Source organism: Balaenoptera acutorostrata, chromosome 6 (genome assembly GCF_949987535.1).
Source record: "Balaenoptera acutorostrata chromosome 6, mBalAcu1.1, whole genome shotgun sequence".
Classification (NCBI taxonomy): domain Eukaryota; kingdom Metazoa; phylum Chordata; class Mammalia; order Artiodactyla; family Balaenopteridae; genus Balaenoptera; species Balaenoptera acutorostrata.
The window spans coordinates 83,148,212-83,171,797 of NC_080069.1; the positions used below are offsets into that span (position 1 = coordinate 83,148,212).

A 23,586-nucleotide genomic window follows, 5' to 3' on the forward strand; every position below is an offset into this window, starting at 1 on the left:
ACAATTTGGTTACATAGTGGTACAGTTCATAGTGGAAAGGCAGGATAAAGGCTTGTTTCTTCCCCCACCTCACTACATCACTGCCTTTTTAAAAATCAGTTTTCATTATAATGATTTTTCTCCCAATTATACTCACAAGTTGGCTTTTTTTTATATCCATAGAAACCCATGGATTTAAACACAGTTGATGAGTTTCAATTCATTGTAATTATTATCCTTATTGGTGCTCAAATTGCTCCATTGTCCACTGAGAACCTCTTTACCTTTGGCTAAGTCCTTTTGAAATAACCCGTGTAGTCTTTGATAATTTTCTTGTTATTTGGTATCACAAGATTTTCCAAGTTAATCTCACACAAATGATCCAGACCTGAAATCAGCTTTCTAGACCACAATCTGGACTCTATGGATGATTTTTGCTATATTGTTGGTCATTATTTCTAGGCCTAGTCAATGAACAGAGATAGAATGTGTATGTATGTATTTTTGTGTGTGTACATGTGCACGTATACACATATATAGTCATATATAATTATATAGTACAGATATACAGTTAATATGTATCTATAGACATAGGCCTAACTATCTACATGTATAATTTAAATATATGTATAAATATATATATCATTAAAACACCTTATTAGTACAGATAATTCTAATTCTAATTCAGCACTGCAGAGTTTTTAGTTAACCTCTTCTATATTACTTCTGTATTCCTCTTCTTCCCACCCTGAGAACCCTAGTTCTCAAGTTCACAAGGGGTTTTATAATTAGACTATTTCATAATTGTTCATTTGTTCTACTCCATATTACAAAACAGACTCAGGACAGAAATTCTAATATTATGTTTGGTAAACAATATGTTTATTGAAAACAGTTTTAACTTCATTTGGCATTTGTTCAATCTTTCTCTCTCATTTAAAGGACTGACATCTCCATTGCCAGAGCATATTGCCATTATATACTATACTCCCTCCATTTTAACCTTCATTTAGTTCTAATTCTATAACAACTCTATTCTTACTTCTCACCATCGGTTCTTACACTGATTGCCTCTAGTCATTTTGGTTGTATGATGCTTATTCTCTGATAGATTCTTTCAGGGTTTATGTAATTAAGATAAGTTTAGTTCTTTAAAAATAGATTTACCATATGATCCAGCAATCCCACTACTGGGCATATATCCAGAGAAAACCATAATTCAAAAAGACACATGCACCCCAATGTTCATTGCAGCACTATTTACAATAGCCAGGACATGGAAGCAACCTAATTGCCCATCGACAGACGAATGGATAAAGAAGTTGTGGTACATATATACAATGGAATATTACTCAGCCATAAAAAGGAACGAAATTGAGTCATTTGTTGAGACGTGGATGGATCTAGAGACTGTCATACGGAGTGGAGTAAGTCAGAAAGAGAAAAACAAATATCGTATATTAACGCATGTATGTGGAACCTAGAAAAATGGTACAGATGAGCCGGTTTGCAGGGCAGAAGTTGAGACACAGATGTAGAGAACGGACATATGGACACCAAGGGGGGAAAACTGCGGTGGGGTGGGGATGGTGGTGTGCTGAATTGGGCGATTGGGATTGACATGTATACACTGATGTGTATAAAATTGATGACTAATAAGAACCTGCAGTATAAAAAAACAAACAAACAAAACAACTAATACTAAACTTTCATTGGGTTATCTGTATGGAAATATATTAATATAAATGTTTCAGACATGTGAAATTTCTAAATATCTTATATGTTCTGGTATAATGTTATAAGCCATAATTCTAGTTATTAATTTAAAATGTATATCTCAGAAATAACTAAATTTCCTTGTCAATTGCACTATTATGAACTTTCATCAAATCTTTAACCGTGGTCATTTTTAAGTCTTTTGTCAGTTACAGACAGTTCTGGGTGTACTCTGATGCTTTTGCAAATATGTTCCTATAAAAGGGTTTCATCTTCAAGGAATTCATAGAAAAGACTCTGACAGGTACAGGTTTCTGGTAACTGTACTGCTGAACTGAATGAATAAGCATTTTCAGAACTCTAATGAAAAACTGATGAACTCATAAAAGTGCTAACAAAAGATAAAGATGAAAAAAAATAATTAATTACACGGAACTGAGTGAGGATGATTATAATTTTTGTGACTTTCTGTTTGAATTAAAAAAAAAAATCCCACAAGAACTCAGAGGCAAAGAATATAGAAATCAATTTTCACTGCAAAGTAAAGGAGCTGTTACAGTGGAGGATTACTGGACTGAAAGTCAATATTATGACATAGTATGAGTGTGAAAAAAAAAAAAAAGATAAGTTGAGTTCTTGTATGTTGATAACAGGCGGCCTGTCTCCAATTATAAGTGAAAGTTAGTTTTGTTGGGATTAAAATTCCAAGCTCACTTCTTTTTTTAAGTCTAAAAATTTCTCTAGAATACACTTTGGTGTTGGTTGTTCAGGCTTAATAGTCTCAGGCATGTGATATACTCTTTCAATATGCAGTTTCTATTATTACTCTTATTATTAGTTTAGAAAAGTTTCTTGAATCATTTTGTTGGTATTTGTTCTGTTTCCTTGCTTTGATTTTCTTCTTTAGGGGCTCCCATCATTTGTATATTTTATTTTATTTTATTTTTTGCCTATATACAATATTTGTCACATCCTCTTGAATCTTTAACAATTTCTTTTTTTTTTTTTTAATTTTAGAATATTCCACCTACTTTTCATAAGGTATTATGTTATGTTTATTCAATCTTGTGCTTCTCCTGGTTAAGACTTCTTCTTTTCTTTTTTTTTTTTGGGCCCTGCCTCATGGCTTGCAGGATCTTAGTTCCCTGACCGGGGATTGAACCCCAGGCCCCCAGCAGTGAAAGTGCCAAGTCCTAACCACTGGACCACCAGGGAATTCCCAAGACTTCTTTTTTAAATGACTTTTTTTCCCATTCTAATTCAATCCTGGGATCAGTTTCATGTTTGAACATTAAACCAACCTTACATTACTAGAATAAAGCCAATTTGATTGTGATATATTATTGTTTTACATACCATGGATACAGTTCTTTTGTTTACACATTTTGCGTGCATGTTCAAAAGATAAACTGGCCTGTGATTCTATTCTTGTAATATTCTTTTTTAGTTTTGATCTGAAGCTTATGTTGGGCTTATAAAAATTCTGAGCAATATATTCTTTTCTTTTTCCTGGAAGATTTTTATGTAGGATTACTGCTATTTCTTCCCTAAATATTTGGAAGAATTTATTTGGAAAGCCATTTATCCGGAAATCATTTTCTGTAAAGGTACTTAATTATACAAACAACTTTTTGAGTAGATATAGATTTTTTGATATTTTTTCTTTCTTGGGTTAGTCTTGTTAGGTTGCATTTTTTAAGAATTTATAATTTTGGATAAATTTTCAAATTTATAAATATAAAATTATCATAATTTTAACAGCTTTATTGGGATATAATTTACATACCATAATTTCAACGCTTTAATGTATACAATTCAGTGGTTCTTAGTGTAACCACTAAAAGACTTGTGTAACAATCACAACAATCCAATTTTAGATTTTTGTCCCCCCACAAAAAAACCAATTACACATTAACAATGTTTTTTCATTATCCTCAACCCTCTCAGCCCTAGGCAACCACTAATCTACTTTCTGTCTCTACAGATTTGCTATTCTGGGCATTTCATATAAATGGGACCATACAATATGTGGTCTTTTGTGAGTGGCTGCTTTTACTTTACATAATGCTTTCATGGTTCATCCATGTTGTAACATGGATCAATATTTCATTCCTTTTTATAGCTGAATGCTATTCTATCGTACGGATATTCCACATTTTGTTTATTCATTTAACAGATTGAGATTTGAATTATTTCCACCTTTCGTTTTTATAAATATGCTTCTATGAACATTCATGTACAAGCTTTTGTGCAGATAATAAGCTTTTATTTCTCTTAAGTATATATTTAGTAGTGGAACTGCTGGGTCATAGGGTAACTCTATGTTTAACACTTTGAGGAACTGTCCAGCTGTTTTGTAAAATGGCCACACCATTTTACATTCCCACCAGCAATGTATGTGGGTTTCAATCTCTTGTCTTATAGCCTAGCATGTCATCTATGCTGGAAAAGGTTTCACATGTAGTTGAGAAGGATGTGTATTTTACTGTTCAGTTGAGTGTTCTATAGACATTTATTAGGTCTTGTTAATTCATAGTGTTGTCCAAGTCTTCTATATCCTTGTTGATCTTCTGCCTAATTATTCTATCCATTATTGACCATGGAGTACTGAAGCCTCTGCCTAATGTTGTGGAATTATCTATTTCTTCCTTCAATTCTTCATGTATTTTGGTATTTTCTTCTACACGTATTTTGGTTTTATCTTATTCAGGGCACATATGTTAATAATTTTTGTATCTTCCCTTTTTTTTAATCATAAAATGTCCCTTTTCATATCTAGTAACTTTTTTTTTTGTTTTAAAGTCTATTTTTTCTGGTATTAGTATAGCTACTTCAGCATTCTTATGGTTGCTATTTGCATGATGTATATTTTTTCATCCTTTTACTTTGTACACATTAGACCTTTGAATCCAAGGAGCATCTCCTATAGAAAACATTTTTTTAAGTCTAGTTTGACAATATCTGCCTTCTTTTGATTGTATTGTTTAATTCATTTACATTTAGTTTTTATTACTATATGGTAGGATTTATTTATGTCTATCATTTTACCTTTTGTTTTCTACATGTCTCATGTTTTTGTTTTTTTGTTATTGTTGTTGTTCCTCCATTTTCCTTTTATATTAAGTGGATATTTTCTACTGTAACATTTAATTCCTTTAATGATTTTTAACCACATTTTTTGAGTAATGGCTGCTCTAGGGCTTATGTAATACATCTTCTCAGAATCTCTTCAGATTTATACTAACTTCATTCCAGTGAGAAACAGCAACTGTACTTTTATAGAGCTGTATTACTTCCCCTCTTTTTTGTTTTTATTACATTTATATATGTTACATACTTAACAACATATTATTATAATTATTACTTCACACAAGCTTATCTTTTAAAGGAGCTTAGAGAAGAAAGTAGAGCAAATAAATATTTATAGAGTTTGTTGGGTTAATCTATTTATTTACCATTTCTGGTTCTCTTCCTTTCTTCCTGCGGATTCAGGTTATGATCTAGTGTCATTTTTATTCTAATACAGCTTTGTTGTCACTGCCTTTTTTGTGCCATATCATCAAATATATGACATTTCTTTATGTTATATACAGAACAATCCAAATATAATCTTATTGTTTATGCACTTACTTTTTAAATTAGTTAAGAGAAGAAAGGAGAAGAAATTTGAAATTACATTATCTTTTATAATTCCCTACACAACTGCTCTAGGCAGCATTCTTTGTTTTGTTTTTATGGCTTGAGTTACTGCCTGCTATCATTTGAAGAACTTCCACTAGTATTTCTTGTGAAGCCCGTTTGCTAACAATGAATTCACCCAGTTTCTGTTTCTGTGTCTGTGTTATGGTACAGTATTGATGATAAGTTGTGGAGTGGTAGGAAAAACTAAAATGTGATGTACTGTATGATGTATGTTTTACTGACGTGGCTTTGTCAAATTATAATGATTTATGATAGAAATCACATAAAGCTAGCATCACAATTCTCCAGGAATGTTCTGTAGAATGCTGATGTTAATGATGAATATGTGAATCCCAAATCTTTCATTTGTATTGACCTTATCATCATTAATTCTTCTCCCAACAATGCCATAACTATAGTTGAGTTCTAAAGTGTACCTTCCTCTTTTCCCATAGAAATTGCCCCACAATTTCAAAAAGTTCTCAAAGGTGAAAAAGTTCACACGACGTTTATCACGTTTGCAAATGCCAGTGAAAATGCTAAGGTAACACTGTCCAAAATGCTGTGAGAGCACCCAACTTTAAACAAATACACATATTCTAAATACAACTTAGATCTGTGACATGTTTTGGCCAATGAAGTGTGAGCAGACATGATGGCCTTAAATGAGCAACAGAGGTCTTAAATGGGCTTGTACGGTTGGGCTCACCTCTTATGTTTCAGTGAACTTTGTAAGAAGACAGGGCCTGGGAGCTGTGGCCTCCTCACAGTTGGGCTCCAGAGTAAGATGTGTGGGACAGACCTCAAACTGACCCAAAACATGGAGCAAAAGCAGCCATCTAGAGGTCTAAAAGAGAGTCACTGCAGCTAGCCCATAGGCCCAAGAAAAATAAATTCTTGTTTATGTAACTGAGTTTTGGGGCCATTTGTTCCAAAGCATTATCACAGCAAGAGCTGACTAATACAACATCCTCCAAATCATTGTTATGTAGATGGCTGCCACCATGCCTACATGTAAGGCAATTGTGTACTCAAATTTTGAGAATTCTTGAACTCTTGGTGCCTCTCCAACACAATTTACATGGTTAAAGTTTCCCCAAATAAGTTCAATAATGTACCACAAACATCTCCCTAAACTTTTATTAAATGTAATGCAAAGTTCTTTCTATTCATTTTCTGCTTCTACATAGTTAAAATGCTTTTTATGAATCTAAAAGGATGGAAAATTGTAACGAAACATCTTTGTAGATAGCTGTTATTCACAAAGGAAAATTATAAACAAAATACGCATTTCACTGAGTATAGAGCACTGATGCCCCTGGTGCCTCTAAATGCCAAGTGGACAAAGGCACTTAATAAATATTGAATCCTGCTCTCTCCACTTGAGAGGGAGAGCAAGCTATTCTAAAGTGGTGGAGGGATGCTCTTAGCAGCTATTTGCAACACTCTGTGAGCTTGGACACTGTGTAGCTACGAAGAAACCTTTGTCTAAGGAAACTAACTAAAGAAACTTGAAAGTGGAAAAAGAGAGAAAGAATGAGAGATACCCTTCTCATGGTGACTCATTCACTTATTTGTTCATTTACCAAATATTTACTATGTGTATAATACTTTGCTGAGAACTGCACAGAACACAGAGATGTACCCCTGTTCTCAGGGAGGTTAGATACCAGAGAGGGAGATAAGATGTAGATGCCTTATGGCAGTTCCACATATGTCTTGTTAAACTGTTTACAAGTTCAGGGGACAGAAGGGATCCATATCTTGCTTGGATTCTCAGTGAAGTTTTCCCAGAGAAGGAGGTGTAAAATAGATTGACTAGAAAAAAAAAATTGATGTAATAGGTAGATATGAAAGGGAGCAAAGATGCAGAGACAATTAGATCCAGTTATTTTTTTAAAAGTCTAGAAAGTGAAATTAAAGCCAAATTATGGAGGGTCTTGAATGTCAATCGTAAGAGTTTGGCTGTATTGTGTTGGCAATGGGTGTCATGGACGGTTTGGAACAGGGCAATGGCATAATCCAAGAACCTTAGGAGGTGTAATAGAGGTTGTAGGGAGGAAGATAGGAAGACATGCTATTCTCCGAAGCAATCATCGTAATCCAGGTATAAAATAATAAATGGTAGAACTGGAGTAATGGCTACACTGATGGAAGGGAGGAGTATGAGAGACCCTACAAAGAAAAACTGTCAGGGCTTGGTCATTGATTGGATACATTCATTTATCCATTTAACAAAGGTTATCAGTAACTGTGCTAGTCGCTGGGGATGCAAGAGTAAGCAAAACAGACATGATTTCTTCCTCTCGGACCATATGGTAAACACCTATCTAAAACTGGAGGTGAAATGTGATGAAGGCTATAAGCGAGAGGTACCTGGTGTTATGTGAGGTATGGTAGGGGGATCTGATGAGTTGAGTAGCTAAGGGGATACTCTCTTGACAAAGTGACACATGAGAAGAGATGAGAACGATGAGGAGGAATTAATCAGTTGCAAACTAAACAGAAGGACGTTTCATGCAGAGGGGTAGCATGGGCAATGTGCCATTGTAAGTATGCAGGCCTGAAAGGAGGCCACTGTGGGCTGGATGATTGAGAATGAAAGGAAGGAGGTGCAAGACGAGGCTGCAGAGATCATGCTCCATCATGCCCAGGGGATGCCCTGCCCTGCAGACTACTGCACCCAGAGTGCCAGTGCACAACAAGATGAGAAGCTTGCTCTAGAATGCAAGTCAACACAAGTCTTGCCTGTTAAACTAAACAGTATATCTAGTGGACATATGATTTACATTCTGAAGCAAGCACCTTATCTTACAGAACGGCAACAGTTCTCAACCGGCAGCCAGCCTGTGACTCCACATTTTAGACCACTGTGAGGAGGTCTGTCTTTATCCTAAGAGCAAGGGAAAGTCACAGAAGGATTTGAAGAGGAGGTGGTGGTGGCTGCGTCATGGAACACGGATTGGAAGGCAGCCAGAGTTAGGAGAAAGAAGACGAGGAAGTGTGTGTCTGAACCCTCACTTTCCTGGTGAAATAAGAGGTGTCCTCTTCAGGTGAGAGAGCAAGGACACACAACAGAGTCTAGTGGGACATGAAAAGAGTGGAGAAAGAGCCATTGTTAACAGCCATAAGTAAGGGAGTAGAAAAAAGAAATGGGCATCACATGTCAGTTAAAATAAGACAGCCTATGTTGTTGACATAGCTCTGTGACTGGATCTAACAAACGCATTGCTCTGAAAGCAGGTCCAGAGAAGATGAGTGTTAGAGATGAGCAGAATGCGTCTGCACTGAGGTTCCATGGGAAGGTAAAATGGCTTGGCAGTCTGGGTATAATGTTGTCGTGATGGACCAGCAGTCAACTACAGGGAATCAGAGGTAAAATGATACACTGTATTCTAGTCAAACTTACACTCACCAGAGCCCGGAAGGAGGAGAGCCCGTGTCTTGTACTGCCCAGTAGCCATGTTCCTCCCAGGGCAGGTACCTGCAGGGAAGCCAAGGCAGCTTGTCTTGGGCCAGGCATGGATCTGGCTTGTCAGAGGATCCCAGAGGTGCTGTGGGGAGGCAGCAATATTTTTTGGATCCATCTCCTAAAGTAAAGGAAATAAAAGCAAAAATAAACAAATGGGACCTAATTAAACTTAAAAGATTTTGCAAGGAAAGGAAACGATCAACAAAATGAAAAGACTACCGACTGAATGGGAGAAAATATTTGCAATGGATATGACCAATAAGGGATTAATATCCAACATATATAAACAGCTCATAAAACTCAACATCAAAAAAACTAACAACCCGATTAGAAAATGGGCAGAAGAACTGAATTGACATTTCTCCAAAGAGGAAATGCAGATGGCCAACAGGCACATGAAAAGATGCTCAACATTGCTAATCATCAGGTAAATGTAAATCAAAACTACACTGGGGTATCACCTCACTCCTGTCAGAATGGCTATCATCAAAAAGAACACAAACAACAAATGTTGGCAAGGATGTAGAGAAAAGGGAACCCTCGTACACTGTTGGTAGGAATGTAAATTGGTGCAGCCACTGTGGAAAACAGTATGGAGGGTTCTCAAAAAAATAAAAATAGAACTACCATATGACCCTGCAACTCCACTCTTGGGTATATATCCAAAAAAAGCAAAAACACTAATTTGAAAAGAAACATGTACCCCAGTGTTCATAGCAGCATCATTTACAATTGCCAAGATACGGAAGCAACCTAAGTGTCCATCAAGAGATGAATGGATAAAGAAGATGTGGTACATGTAACCAACGGCATATTACTCAGCCATAAAAAAGAACGAAATTTTGCCATTTGCAGCAACATAGATGGACTTGGAGGGCATTATGCTAAGTGAAATAAGTCAAACAAAAACAAATACTGTATGATATCACCTATATATGGAATCTAAAAAATACAACAAACTAGTGAATATAACAAAAAAGAGGGAGACTCACAGATATAGAGAACAAACTAATGGTTGCCAGTGCGGAGGGGGAGGAGGGGGCAATACAGGGGTGGGGAAGTGAGAGATATAAACTACTGGGTGTAAGATAGGCTCAAGGATGTATTGTACAGCACAGGGAATACAGCCAATATTTTCTAATAACTGTAATGTAACCTTTAAAGATTGTATAAAATTTTTTAAAAAAGAAATCATACTGAAAATTGGAAACAACTTAAATGTCCATCAACAGGAAAATACACATATAAATTACTGTATTTCCCTACATGGGAATCTTACATAGCGAGGAAAGTACATGAACTAGACAGATCTTTATGTGTCAGCATGGATGAACCTAGCAAAGAGAACACTGAATAAAGCAAGTAACAAGAGAAAACATAGTAGAATACTATATGCTGTTTAAGAATACCTAAAAATGTAGCATAAATCTAAAGACATCCATGGCAGTGATGGAGGCCAAGTTCAGAACAGTGGTTACCCAGGGTCAGCTGGGGAGTGGCTGTGTTTGGGAAAGTGGTCACACCAGGCTCTTCAACAGGAATGGTAATGGTTTACTTCACAAGCTGGCTGGTGGATGGAGGAGTGTCTGCGATGTTATAATGTGAGCACGCTGCATGTAAAAGCCATTGCTGACCACATCTAGGGGATCTGATGCGCGAGAGCTGGTGGTGGTAGAAAAGGAACGTTGTACACATAACGCCTAAGGCCTGACCAGAGGACGACCACTGTTCTAGAAAATGGATACAAATCCAACTTCTACGGCCAATGTTAAAAGACAAACTGAGGCATATTTAAAATTTTAAGACTTTATTTGAGCAAAAATAGATTCAATTCAGGCACCACAAAGCGGAAGTGGTGAGGAGCACTCCAGCCACAGGAGCTGCAGAGATTTTTATTTTAAAAGGGCAGAAGCAAAGCAAGGAAATGACTGACTTGCTATAGCTTTATAGCCTAGTTGGTGGTTTGTGACTGGTTGTCCTCAGCGGTGTTCGTCACCCTGAGGCGCTGACAGGCTTAGATTTTGGTTGGTTTACGTAGGCGGCCGCATCACTAGAGCCACCGCAGGCTAACGGCCTCCTTGCAGGGTTAATTTATTAACACCAATTTTCTGAGTTCTTCCTCTTACTTAATTACTTCACTTCCTACGCCTCAGTTTCTCTTTTGTAAAGTGGATATTCAGTAGTAAATTCTCTGTGGAGTTGTTAGGAAAACTGAATGATTTCATACTGAAACAGTGCTTAAAATAATGCCTAGGAGAAAGTACTAGTTACCAGAGTTAGCCATCATTATCAGTACAAAACAAAGTGATTATTAGTAACCACGATCATGTCCTGAATGCATGGAACACGTCACCATTTGCCAACCACCTTGTCAAGTCAGCAGAAACTACAGAAATTAAGAACACCCATGAAAGAGGTAACGGACCACAGGCAGACGTTCACTCAGCCTTTCAAGTGTCCCTCACGGAGTGCACGCTCTCTCCTGGGCAGGGCGAGCACAGGCACTTATCGGGAGTTTAACTACTTTTAAAATGCATTGATACACTCATATCTCACTTTTATTTGGATCAGTCAGCAAACGCTTTTTGGAAACCCCCAATTCTCCAAACCATCTACTTTTCGCACCGCCCTACTCTCGAAGCTCCCGCCTCCGCTCCTCAGGCCGGGTCTCCATGGGAGGCGGGACTGCGTGCGGACGCACGGCGAGCGCACTGACGTCACGAGCCCCGCCCCCACGGGGCCGCCAACCGGCTTGAATCGCAGCCCCGCGGCGCGGAGGGCGATGAGGCTGGCGCCAACGGCCGGCGTTGCGGCGCGGGAGGCGGCGCGGGAGCGCGGCATTGAGAGACTGGCCTAGCTGGGGCCCGTGGCCCTCCCTCTTCTGACTGGTACGCAGGTCCTGCGCACGCTGTGTGGCCGCAGCCGCCGGGCGGTGGGCGCCGAAGGGGCCGGGAGGCGAGCCGGGGTCCCCAGGCGGGTGTGGGCATCGTATCCTCAGGCAGCGTCCCCCGAGGCCGCGGTGGGGCCATGATTCACTCGGTGAAGCTGCGCCGCGACAGCGCGGCCGACTTCGCCTCGCACTATGAGTACCTGTGCGCGCTGCAGGACTCGGTGCCTCTGCCCGCCGTGCGCGCTTCCCTGCGGGAGGGCGTGCTGGACTTCAACGCCGACCGCCTCCGCGGGGTGGACTGGGCGCCGCTCCTGAGCACCCTCAAGATTAATAAAGATCTGCCCCTGATCTGTATCAAGAGCTTCTTCCAGCCATGGCTTGGCGAGACAGGTTTGTAGTTCCCGCTTCCAGGGGCTCTCGTGTGGGCGCTGCGAAGCGGGGTTTTAGATGGTGCAAGGTGGAGGGTGGGCACGAGAACCGGTGCCCAGTGGCCGGGTGTGCGTGCACTAGACGGGGCGTGCGGCCTAGGACTCCTGCCGGCTCGGTGACCCCGGCCGAGTGCCTTAAGGCTTCTAGGTCTCAGTGTTCTCATCTGTAGCATGGGCTTCACAGGACCCACTCTCTGTGGCGATTACAAGGAGGCACTCCGTTAATGCTTGTAGACTCTACAATGTAGAACACTTAGCACAGTTTAGAGCATCGTTAATTGTTCCACAGATGTTACCTGGTCTGTTGAATGACTTTGTCGGTACAGACCAAAGCGATTAGGAAATTGATATATCCCAGCTTCATTTCCTTTCCGTTAAAACGGGGCTCAGGGAAAAAAAAATTTTTTTTTAAATAGTTGTATCATATAGTGGGAAGAGCACAGGTGTGAAGGCAGCTTAGGGCTGGAATTCTAGGGCTTATGCTCTCTGTGGCCTGGGCAGGTTACTTTTGAACTACAATCCCCACACTTGTAAAATGACATTAAAAACCACTCTTTCTGTGGATTCTTAGAATTAATTAAGCAGGTTATGTGTGGAAAGTATCCTGGCACTTGAATGAGTTGTCAGAACCAAGGGCTGCTGGAGACGATGCTTCTTCCCTAGGTAATCTCCCCTTCTACTGGGCGGCAGGTAAACACAAGCACAGTAGTCAGTGCTCTGGAAGAAGTGAGTTCAGGTGCTACAGAGCACAGAATTTTTTTTTTAATTTAATTTTTTTTTTATTGCAGTATAGTTGATTTATAATATTGTGTTAGTTCCAGGTGTACAGCAAAGTGATCCAGTTATACACATATCCATTCTTTTTCAAATTCTTTTCCCGTACAGTTTGTTACAGGACATGGAGTAGAGTTCCCTGCGCTATGCAGTAGGTCCTTGTTGATTATCTATTTTATATATAGTCGTGTGTATATGTTAATCCCAAAATCCTAATTTATCCCTCCCCGCCCCCCTTTCTGCTTTGCAGAACACAGAATCTTGGAAGGGAAAGTTCAGGGTAGGCTTCTTGGAGGAGGTGCCATCCTTTCTGAGGATATGTAGAAGCTCCTGGGGTAGCAGGAGGGAGCAGTGTGTGTCAAAGTTTGAGAAATATAAGAAAATATGGCAAAACTAAGGTACAGGACTGGAACTCAGGGTTTGGAAAGAAATGAGATTTGATACTGGAAACCTAGTGGGGCCCAACAGAAAGGAGCCTTGTTTGTCCTGTCAGAAGTTTGGATGTTTATCCTGAAGGCTGTGGGAAACACTGAAGAACAGTGAGATGGAATTCCGGTTTAGAGGCTCACTCGGACCTCCGTGTGGAAGGCAGTTGATTGGGTGCAGGGTGAATTGTAATCTAAGGGTCCCACTTAAGTTATAAAAGGTTGGACTGGATTTTGGAGATCCGAGAGAGAATGGGTGGGGCCTGGTGACCAGTTAGAAAAGTGAGGGCAGCAAGCGTGGGTGACAATTTACAGCTGCATCTTTTTGTGAGATACAGAGCACAGTAGGAAGGGATTGGGGGTGGGGAGAGGATCTTACTTCATCTTCAGTGCTTTAGAGGGGCCTGGTAGACGGGTCTGGGCCCAAGGTACAGATCTGGGCTTTTTGGGGAGGACAGGTGTTTGAAGGCATGGAAGAGACTTAGGTTACCCACAAGAAGATTCAAAGAATCATAGGTCTGAGAGTTTTTTAAGTGGGTATATTTGAGGATGTTTATAAGCTGAGAGAAAGTAGCCAGTAGAGGAAGGGTGTGAAGATTTAGGAGAGGAAATGATTGTTCATTTGTTTTCAAAAACATGAATACTTGTCATTTGCCTGGCCCTTTTCTAGGGTCTGGGGTTCACACCATGTGTTATCTCTTCTGCAAGGACATTTCAACTCATCCCCTGGTGAAGAGAAGTCAGATTATTCTTTGCATCCCATTCAGGTGTAAGAACTGTTCTGTACTTCTGAAGGGACTTTACTTAACCAGAGTAATAAGTTAGAAATCAAAAGAAATTATAGCTGGAAGGGACCTTAAAGGACAGTGTACTTAATTTTGCCTAATATTTTACATTGAATGTAAGGAAAATTTATTGCAGAGCCCATTCTCTTCAGAGTCCCTTCACTGAACTTTCTTTATGTCTTGCATCCAGGGGGTCTAGCTTGTAGATTTTGGCCCCCTAAATTTGCTTCTTCATCCATATTACATTTTGCCCGGACTATGGCAGAAGCTTCTAGGTGGTTTCGCGGCCCCTGGGCTCAGTTCCTCTAAGTTCATCTGCCTACTCGGGTTGAGTGATCTTCTAACATAAAAAGATACGCTTAAAATAACGCTGCTAATGGCTTGCGCACACAGAGTTAGTGCATACTAGCCGCCCAGCGTGTGCTCTGCACAGAGGTGTGTAGTCTGAACTGTGCTCGGCCAAGCCTCATGGGGCTATTTGGCCCTGAGGAAGAGGAGCTTTCTGTGATCACTCCCTTTATCTAATCGGTCTTTCAGCAGCGGGGCGCCTTTTTCTAATCAGCGGAGGCACCCTTACTCAGCCAGTGGTAGCCCCAGGCCTCATCACTTGTGGGATGCAAGCCATGCTCTCTCCCAGGCTTGCTACGGCCAACAACTCTATTTTCATTTCTGTCTCTTCTCACACTTGGCCCCCTGGCCTTTAGTCATCCCCACCTGCAGTATTTACAGTGCCCAGCAGGTGTCAGGCTTGAGTGTCTTTGCACAGGTTCTCCCTGTGCAGTTAATGCACCTCCTACTGCAACTCTGCATAGTCTCATCTTTCTAGATTCTACTTCAGGGTTATCATGAAGCCATCACTTAGATATAACTTTTTGCCTCCAAAAGAATCTCTGTGCATAAAGGTTATGTTTCTTTATCTCATGTGATTGAAATTTTGAGTTTACACATGTCCCTCCTTAATGAAGGCTTTAAGGGCAGGAGTCGTTTCTAATCCTTAGCACAGAGCAGATGCTTTTTTTTTCTTTTTGGATGCTTTTTAATGATGATAAAATGTATGGTTTAAATCACTCATTTTACAATAATTTTGCTTTAGGTTCTGACAGAAATAAAGTTTACAGAAGTCGTGTTCCTGCGATAAGAAATAAAGATGTGACCTTCCAGTTGTGTAAAGCTCTTAAATGCTGTGTAAGTGCGTCGGGTGTGCTAAGGAACCTGGAGCTAAATGGGCTAGTTCTGAGAGAGAGAGACTTAACTATGTTAACAAAGGTAAGCCTTCATTGTGTCCTGCCAACATTTGATAGTTGCTTTTGGGGCATACTAAACCAATAAAATTTTAAACTTTTTCTCCCCATTAAAGGGATTGAATAAATCGGCCACTTTGGTGCACCTGTGTCTTGCGAATTGTCCAATTGGAGATGGAGGTTTAGAAAGTGAGTTTCAGTCTTGTTTAAGTCTCTTCCCATCAGACTGGTCTTGTAATTTCCTACACACCATGTCTGTCTACCTTTTCCTGTCTACCTTTTCTTGGTGTTGTTCATGCCTGGATTGTCTCCTATACCTGCTCAAACCTTGGTCCATTCTCATTTGTACCGTGGAAGTTTGTCATGCTGGATACTCTCAGAACTAATTTTGCTTAAGTTTGTGTTAAGCCACAAACCACACATTTTGTATATTTTCTGTTTTTTGTGTTTGTTTATATTTTTATGGTTTCTCTTCAAGAAATATTATGGGAAGGGAAATAGCAAGATGTAAAGAGCAAAAAAGTCATCATTATCTTTAAATTGTTAAAACATCTGTCTGCAATCATAATTATAATGCACTGTGGTATGTGTTAAAATAGGAAATATATGTAACGTCCCGTAGGAGCAGTAAACTCAGTGGTGTTGGCGGGGCTGTATCATGGAAGTAATCACAAAGCAGGTGACTGTTGGTTGGGGTCCTGAAACATTAGTGTGTGTTCCCTGTGTCCAGTAGTGGTCTGGAGGGGTCAGGAAGCCTGCCTTTCAATTTGAGGGAACAGAGGGTTTGAGATCCTCTATCTTCTATTGCTCTAGTATATTGCATAGCACCTAATAAAATACTGGGTTTATAGTTGACATTTAAATCATTGATTGATAATCAAGATTGGGATGTATCACTGGAAATGAAAATAGGAAGAGTCTTATGCTTTTTAGGTTTTTCTTTTTTTTCCTATGTCTCAAAAGGTATGTAGTACTTTAGTGGTTGGGAATAAAGTTTGCAGTATTCAGTGTATTCAGTTTTAGTATCTAAATAGAATTAAACTGTTGCTGTAAACTGGAATAACACTGTTACTGACAAGTTTTCGAATGCATCTGTTTGTCAATTACCTGTTTGGGAAGCTTGTAGTTAATGATTTCAAGAATGTGGCTATAAACCTCCAATTGACTCAAGAAAAGCAAATAAGTCAAGATTGACAAATGTATAGGCTCTTATTGTGTGTGTGGTTTTTTTTTTCCTTTTAGTTATTTGTCAAGGTATAAAGAACTCTATCACTCTTAAGACAGTAAACTTCACGGGGTGTAATCTGACATGGCAGGGAGCAGATCACATGGCCAAGATCTTAAAGGTGATTTTATGTTTAAACTTTCATGAAAACATATGTGATTGAAGCACATTAATATATTGATACAGATGGCAGTTAATTTTTGTCTTTTGATACATGTGAGTGCAGCTTTAGTTTTGTTGAAAGAATATGACCAGTTTTCAGTTCGGGATTCTACCATTTAGTAAAGATAGTCCACTTAATTTTAGAAATCAGAGATTTAATATATAATACATAATAATACTTTCATGTATTTTTAGTTACTGAAAACATTTATTGTGATACTGTGAAGAAACTATGCCTTTATAGTCTTCAAGACTTAAATGAATCCAGTGTTTATTAGCTGATGTAGTTTATAAACTAATAAAAATCACTACATCAGCAATTTGTAAATACAGTTTTTAAAATAATGCCTTAACAACTTTACAGTGGTTATAATTACTGTATTTAGGCTTAAAGTTATTTAATAATTTGACATGAAGCCTTTTTAATAGTTTGATGGTGCAGATCAGGGATAGGTAAACTATGGCTGGTGGGCCAGATCCAGCCCGTCGCCTGGTAAAGAGAGTTTTTTTGGAACATAGTCGCACCCACTGTTTACATGGTAGCTGTGGCTACTTTCACCCTACACCAGTGGGGTTGAGTAGTTGCAACAGAAACTGTATAGCCCACAAAGCTGGAAATTTTTAAATTTAGATTTTAAAAATTGAAAAATTCTTTGAGCCTATACAGGGCAAGTCCATTGACCCCTGGGGTAGAAAACAGTCAAGAACTTGGGTGCCGAAGCCAAATGGCCTAGGTTCAAATTCCCTTTCTCCCATTTCATAGCTAGTGACCATGGGCAAATCAGTTAACCTCTATGCCTCATTATGAGGTTTAAATGAACTAATTTGTATAAATAGTGCCTGGCACATAATAAGCACTGTGTAAGTGATTGCTGTTATTTCTGCTTGTAGCTTTTATAAGTTATTGTTAATAGAAAAATGACACTAATGATTTTCCTTTTAGAGTGTCAGAGGCACTTTGAGTCTTATTTTTTCAAGAATGTAATAAGACTTTTTTCATTTCAAGTCAGTGTTTCCTGTTACCAAAATTTATTTTATGAATATAAAGAACTGAATGTCTTTAAGACAATACTTGTGGTTAAATATCAAACCACTATTTTCCCAAGGTGCATCCAACTGGCTGTGCATAGTCCAGGCCTCTGAAGTTGGTGTGCATATCCTAGGGAGCATGTGAGATCCATTTTGTAAATATAGTTTTTAAAATAATGCCTGGGACTTCCCTGGCAGTCCAGCAGTTAAGACTCTGTGCTCCCAATGCAGGGGGCCTGGGTTCGATCCCTGCTCAAGGAACTAGATCTCACATGCATGCTGTAACTAAGAGCCCACATGCCTCAACTGAAAGATCTGGCATGCTGCAACTAAAGACCCGGCACAGCCAAATAAATAAATAAATAAATATTTGTTAAAAAATAAATAAAAATAATGCCTTAGGAGTTAGGAAAAGAAAATATTAGAACCTGTTTACCTTTGTATCATTTAAAAAATATCTGTGTAGTTTATAATGTACATAAATTATATGTATAGAACTTCGTGTATATAATTTGTTACTAAATAAGATGCATATTAAAAAGTTTTCTTACGGGTTGCCCAGTCAGGTGTTTGGAGACCATAGGAGGACGGAATGATGAAATTTAGAGCCTCAGCAATGATAGAATTTAGAGCCAATTCCCTGACTTAGAAGATAAGGAAAATAATTCATGGACTGTAATTGAGTTGTCCAACTTTACATAACTGTTCAAGAACAGGTCATCCAGTGGCTGGAATCTAATCACTGACTGACTAGAATCTGGGTCACTGGACTCGTAAACCAGAACGGACTGTTTAATTTCTCAGGTTGATTCTCCTGACATATATGCTTGATGTGTGTGTGTGTAAGTCTCTGACATAGTAAGCCATACTCAGTAGGCACACCGTGTTTCCTTCTTCAAGCATCGTAATTTCATCCCATTAAATCTTTGAAGTATCAGACTATCAGAAGGCATGAAGAAACCTGGGCTGAGAGTCTTCGTTACCGGAGACCTGATCTTGACTGTATGGCTGGCTTGAGGCGCATCACTCTGAACGGCAACACGCTCATTGGTGACCTGGGTGCAAGTGCTTTGGCAGAATCTCTTAGTGAGGATTTGTGGCTTAGAGGTAAATTCTAAAATTGAAAATACTGAATTTTTAATATTATATATGCTTAGCTTCTGGCATGATACGTTGTGATAGGATTGTTTTTTAAAGCCTCATTTTTCTGATAGCTTTTATTTTGCTTTTAAACTTTCTCTAAGAGTTGCATATATTCTTTATAGAAAATACAGAGTAACAAGAGAACAATTACCTATAATCTGAATACCCAAACGTAATCACTGTTCATTTTGGTGTATATACTTTCAGTCTTTTTTTTTTTCTATAAATATATTTGTACACTTAGGGATTACAAAAATAGAATTGTAGTATACTTGCTATTTCATATTCCTGCTTTTTTCACTTAATGATGTATCATGTAGTATTCCATTGTATTGATGTCCCATAGTTTAATCAATTCTTTGCAATTAGATTTAGTTTGCTTTTCCCTGTCAGAAACAATGTGAATACGTTGTATATACATCTCTGTGTCCATCGGGATTACTTCTGTAGAATAAGTTACTAGAAGTGGAATGACTAAGTGTGACATATTTTTAAGACTGTTGATACACATTGCCAAATTACCATCCAGAAATGCTATGCCAATTTGTAGTCCACCCCAACAGTGGATGGGAAGCCTGCCTCTCACAAACACTGGCTTGTAGCACTTTTAAAAAACTGTAAAACTACAAAAATGAGTACCTCTCCATTTTTTATGCAAGTAGGATTACTCCAAATTTTATAACTTTTTTCAGTTAATTTAGTATGAGCATTTTAGCAAGTCAGTAAATTTGCATCTACTGCATCATTTTTTGTGACTGTTCAGTGTTTCATTGTATGAATATGCCACAGTACACATAGCTTATCCATTCTTGTATATAAGCTATGTCCAGTTTTTCAGTTACAAATAGTACTCTGATATATATCCTTACCTATATCTCTGACTATTTCTTTTGGTTAAATTCTTAGAAAAGGAGTTGTTGGATCAAAAGGGTATATACATTTAAAGACTTTTATTACAGAATCTTGGCTTAATCTGATAGGAGAATAACCACATTTTGTTTATTTTGTATTCATTTGATTTACAAGTGAGGTTTACTGGCTGTTTGTATTAATTTGGCTAGTTGCTTAATTATACCCTGTGTCCATTCTTCTGTAGTGAGAGTTTGTAAGGGTTGTATCATATCCTGTCAGATCCATATGTCTGACTTGCTATTTCTGTGTGTCACGGGGTGTTGAAAGACTTCAGTCACTAATGCGATGGTACACACAGCACTTAAAAAAAAGACTCATGATAGTTTCCTTTCATGTAATATTTTTTAATACCTGTGCTTTTGTGATGATCCCTTTGGTTTAAATGAGTAGGTTGTTCAGCCCCAGAACTACTGGAATTCATGATCATTTGTTCTGGGTTTTGTCTGACTTTTTACTGAGAGAGTTCTTGACCATGATACTTTCATGATGGGTTTTTAGTATATATTCTCTATTCACACATTCTTTGAATTTGTTATTATTTGTATCCTCTTAGACTTGTCTTTTTGTTCTAAAACTAACAGAACAACAAAAAAGTTGTTACATTTCTTCTATTTTGTTTTCCCCTTTTAACTAGTTTCAAGTGTGATTTGGAGCTCAAGATCATGATCAAAAGAATGCAGTGCATTTCTGAGCTCCACCAGTTTTTGCTTGTGAGGTTTACACTGCCACTGCCTCCCTTGCTAATTATGAACTGAGATTCATTTTGTGATGTTTTTTGCTCATAGGTTATATACAGTTATTCTTCAATTCTTTAATTGTAAAATATGTTGGATGATTTATTGGTACTAAAGGCAGGGTTATCATTGCACATCCAAGAAGAGGTTTTTAAATTGGATTATGCATTATGTGTGTGTGTATACGTTTCTGTTTTTTTCCATACCCAAAATTACAAACCTGCCATGACTGGTCTTGTGCAGGACTCTTCCACACGTGAGAAAATGAGAGTTGTCTATATGTTAAATCTGTATAGAGTTAGCAAGTGACCTTTTGTCTTTCATCCAAAGCACTTGACCTGCAGCAGTGTGGCCTCACCAGTGAAGGAGCAAAGGCTTTACTAAAGGCCCTTGAAACCAACAGAACTCTGGTCGTTCTGGATATAAGAAAAAATCCACTTGTTGGTATGTGGTCACTTTTTTTTTTAATTGATTAACACATAGCAAAACAAAAAGAATTTGTTCACGTATTAACAATTTTTAAAACTTAATGTGTTGAACTTTCCTCATCGTATACAGTTGACCCTTGAACAACGTGGGGTTAGGGGTGCCAACCCCCACGCAGTTGAAAATCTTGGTATAAGTTTATAGCCAGTGGTTCCGCATCTGCGGATTCAACCAACCTTGGCTCGTGTAGGATGATAGTACATATTTATTGAAAAATATCCATGTGTCAATGGACCCGCGAGGTTGAAACCCATGTTGTTCAAGCGTCAACTGTACTTTTCTAATGTTGCACTTCCCTTATATTTTTAGCAGATAATTTACTAATTAAAGTGAGTTATACTTGTAAATTGTTCTTATCTCTACTCTGAATAGAGGTGAACCTAGATACTAAGCCTGCTTCCACCAAGAGCATTATTTCCTTCTTGTGCAACCTCTGAATTCTTGCAAGGAGTACTTTATTCATTTGTCAGTTTAACAAATAATGTTTTTAATACCTTCTGTGTGCCAGATACGGGTTTAGGCACTAGGGATAAAGCAGTGAACCTGACAGACAAAAGCCTTGCCCTCATGGAGCTTACATTCTAGCTTACATTCTAGTGAAGGAGTTCAGGTAGAAATGAGTAAACAGATAAGTAATATAATTTTAGATAGAAGGAAGTGCAAAAATATCTTAATGTAAGGAGAGTGAGGGAGGGCAGGTAGGACTCCATTGGATAGGTTTGTTAGGGGACAGCTTCACTGGAGAAGTGGCATTTGAATGGAGACCTGAATGAAGAGAGGATCAAGCCATGGAAGATCTGGGGTAAGCACATTCCAGGACAAGGAGGCAATGCGTATGCAGGCATGTAGGTGGGTGGAGTATTTAAGGAGAAGCAAGGAGGCCAACATGGCCAGAGTACTGAGTGAAGAAGAGTGTGGTATGACATGAGGTCAAGGAGGTCTGCTCTGCCAGGGGTCTGCTCTTGTAAAGTCTTGAAGGCCAGAGTAAAGATGTGGATTATTCTAAATGAGTAGAGGGTTTTGAACTGGAAAAAGGCATGATCCAAATAGTATCTCAATAAGATGACCTGGTATAGAGAATAGACTTGGGGGGATAAAGAAGAGAAACAGGGAGACCAGTTAGGAGTCTATCACAGTGGTCCAAATAAGAGATGTTTATGGCTTAGCTTAGGTTGGAAGTTTGGAGCAAGTGAAAAGTGGTTGAATTCAGGTTGTGTTTTGAGGGTGTAGCTAACAAGTCTTGCAGATAGATTAGGTGTGGGGTATGAAGGAAATAGTAACAAGGAGACAAGTCATTGATGATTATGTGTGCAACTGGGTGGTATCACTTAGAAGAAGGGGGCTGATGGGAGGAGCAGCTTTTGAGGGAATATCAGGACTTTGGTTTGTTATCTTAGATGCGCTTTAGGTATCTAAGTGTCTGGACAGTGCTCAGACTGTACTTTCTATCCAAAGGTATCCAAAGCCACTTTAGATGCAAAATGTTTAAAGTTGACCTTTGCTGCTGCCAAAATAGTAGCCATTGGGGGCAGTCTGCAAAATGGCATCTTAGGTTTTTGAGCAAGAAATTAGAATACACAAAGGGGGAAATAAGTGTATAATTACGTAATGTAGATTTCATATTTAATTTTATGGGAAAAGCAATAATTAGTTGGCTTTTGGTTTTAAATGGAAATAGTCACTCATTGGGAAATAATTATTCTAATTTCAATTTATTTTACTTTAGATCATTCTGTGATGAAAGCGGTTATCAAAAAAGTTCTCCAGAATGGAAGGAGTGCCAAGTCAGAGGTATATAATGTGTTTTAGTTCTCTTGGAAGAATTTCTCTTTAATGGTTGGTTTTTCTTTCTTCCTTAAAAGAAAATTATCAAGGTACTTTCTGCCATCTTAAAACTAAGTTTTTAGTCAAATCAAATGGCTTTTCTGTGTTTGAAAATGTTGTGTGATTCTTTAATTTAGGTTCTGAGAAATGCAGATTGAAAACCTTTTATTAACTTAAAATATCTTAATTTCCAGTTAAGATCAAACCCTCATAAATTACCTGGAACTTAAATGGCATATTTATTCTTTCTTTCTCAGTACCAGTGGATAACTTCTCCATCTGTGAAGGAACCATCCAAAGCTGCTAGGCAGAAAAAGAGAACTATAATTTTGGGAAGTGGTCGAAAAGGAAAAGCTACTATTAGAATTGGTAACTGTTTCTTGTTTTTAATGCTACTAGAACTTATACCCCTTATGTTTTCCAGTGTGCTAAAATTAAAACAGCCAATATTAATCACATGCATATTAGGAGGACTATAATTATTTTGATACTTATGAGAATTTATAGAATATAGATATAATAAATGAATTTAAAGAGATGTTAATATTAACCAACATTATGGTTTGGATTTCATAAAAAGTTCATTATTTTGAAAATATTTCCTGGTTGATGATTACTTCTAATACTTTGCAATTGAAATTTGGGGTGCGCTTTGATGATAATTTTAGTAGTGGTGCTTT

General features: G+C 38.4%; 1 protein-coding gene across 8 annotated transcripts in view; it reads left to right on the top strand.

Moving 5' to 3' along the window:
* The first annotated feature begins 11,606 nt into the window (after positions 1-11,606).
* CEP78 (centrosomal protein 78) overlaps positions 11,607-23,586 on the top strand; it is a 56,167-nt gene continuing 44,187 nt past the window's right edge. For 5 of the 8 annotated variants that reach the window (XR_009008546.1, XM_057547791.1, XM_057547787.1 and 2 more), the window contains exons 1-8: positions 11,629-12,128; positions 15,244-15,416; positions 15,508-15,580; positions 16,634-16,737; positions 18,740-18,914; positions 20,927-21,040; positions 22,809-22,873; positions 23,164-23,275. Coding sequence is in view for 7 of the 8 variants with exons in the window: in XM_057547791.1 (XP_057403774.1) it covers positions 11,876-12,128; positions 15,244-15,416; positions 15,508-15,580; positions 16,634-16,737; positions 18,740-18,914; positions 20,927-21,040; positions 22,809-22,873; positions 23,164-23,275 (1,069 nt within the window). In the remaining variant the exon portion in view is untranslated. Of the gene's footprint in view, positions 12,129-15,243; positions 15,417-15,507; positions 15,581-16,633; positions 16,738-18,739; positions 18,915-20,926; positions 21,041-22,808; positions 22,874-23,163; positions 23,276-23,586 lie in introns of those variants that run through there. The other 3 variants (XM_057547792.1, XM_057547790.1, XM_057547793.1) reach the window with 3 other exon arrangements.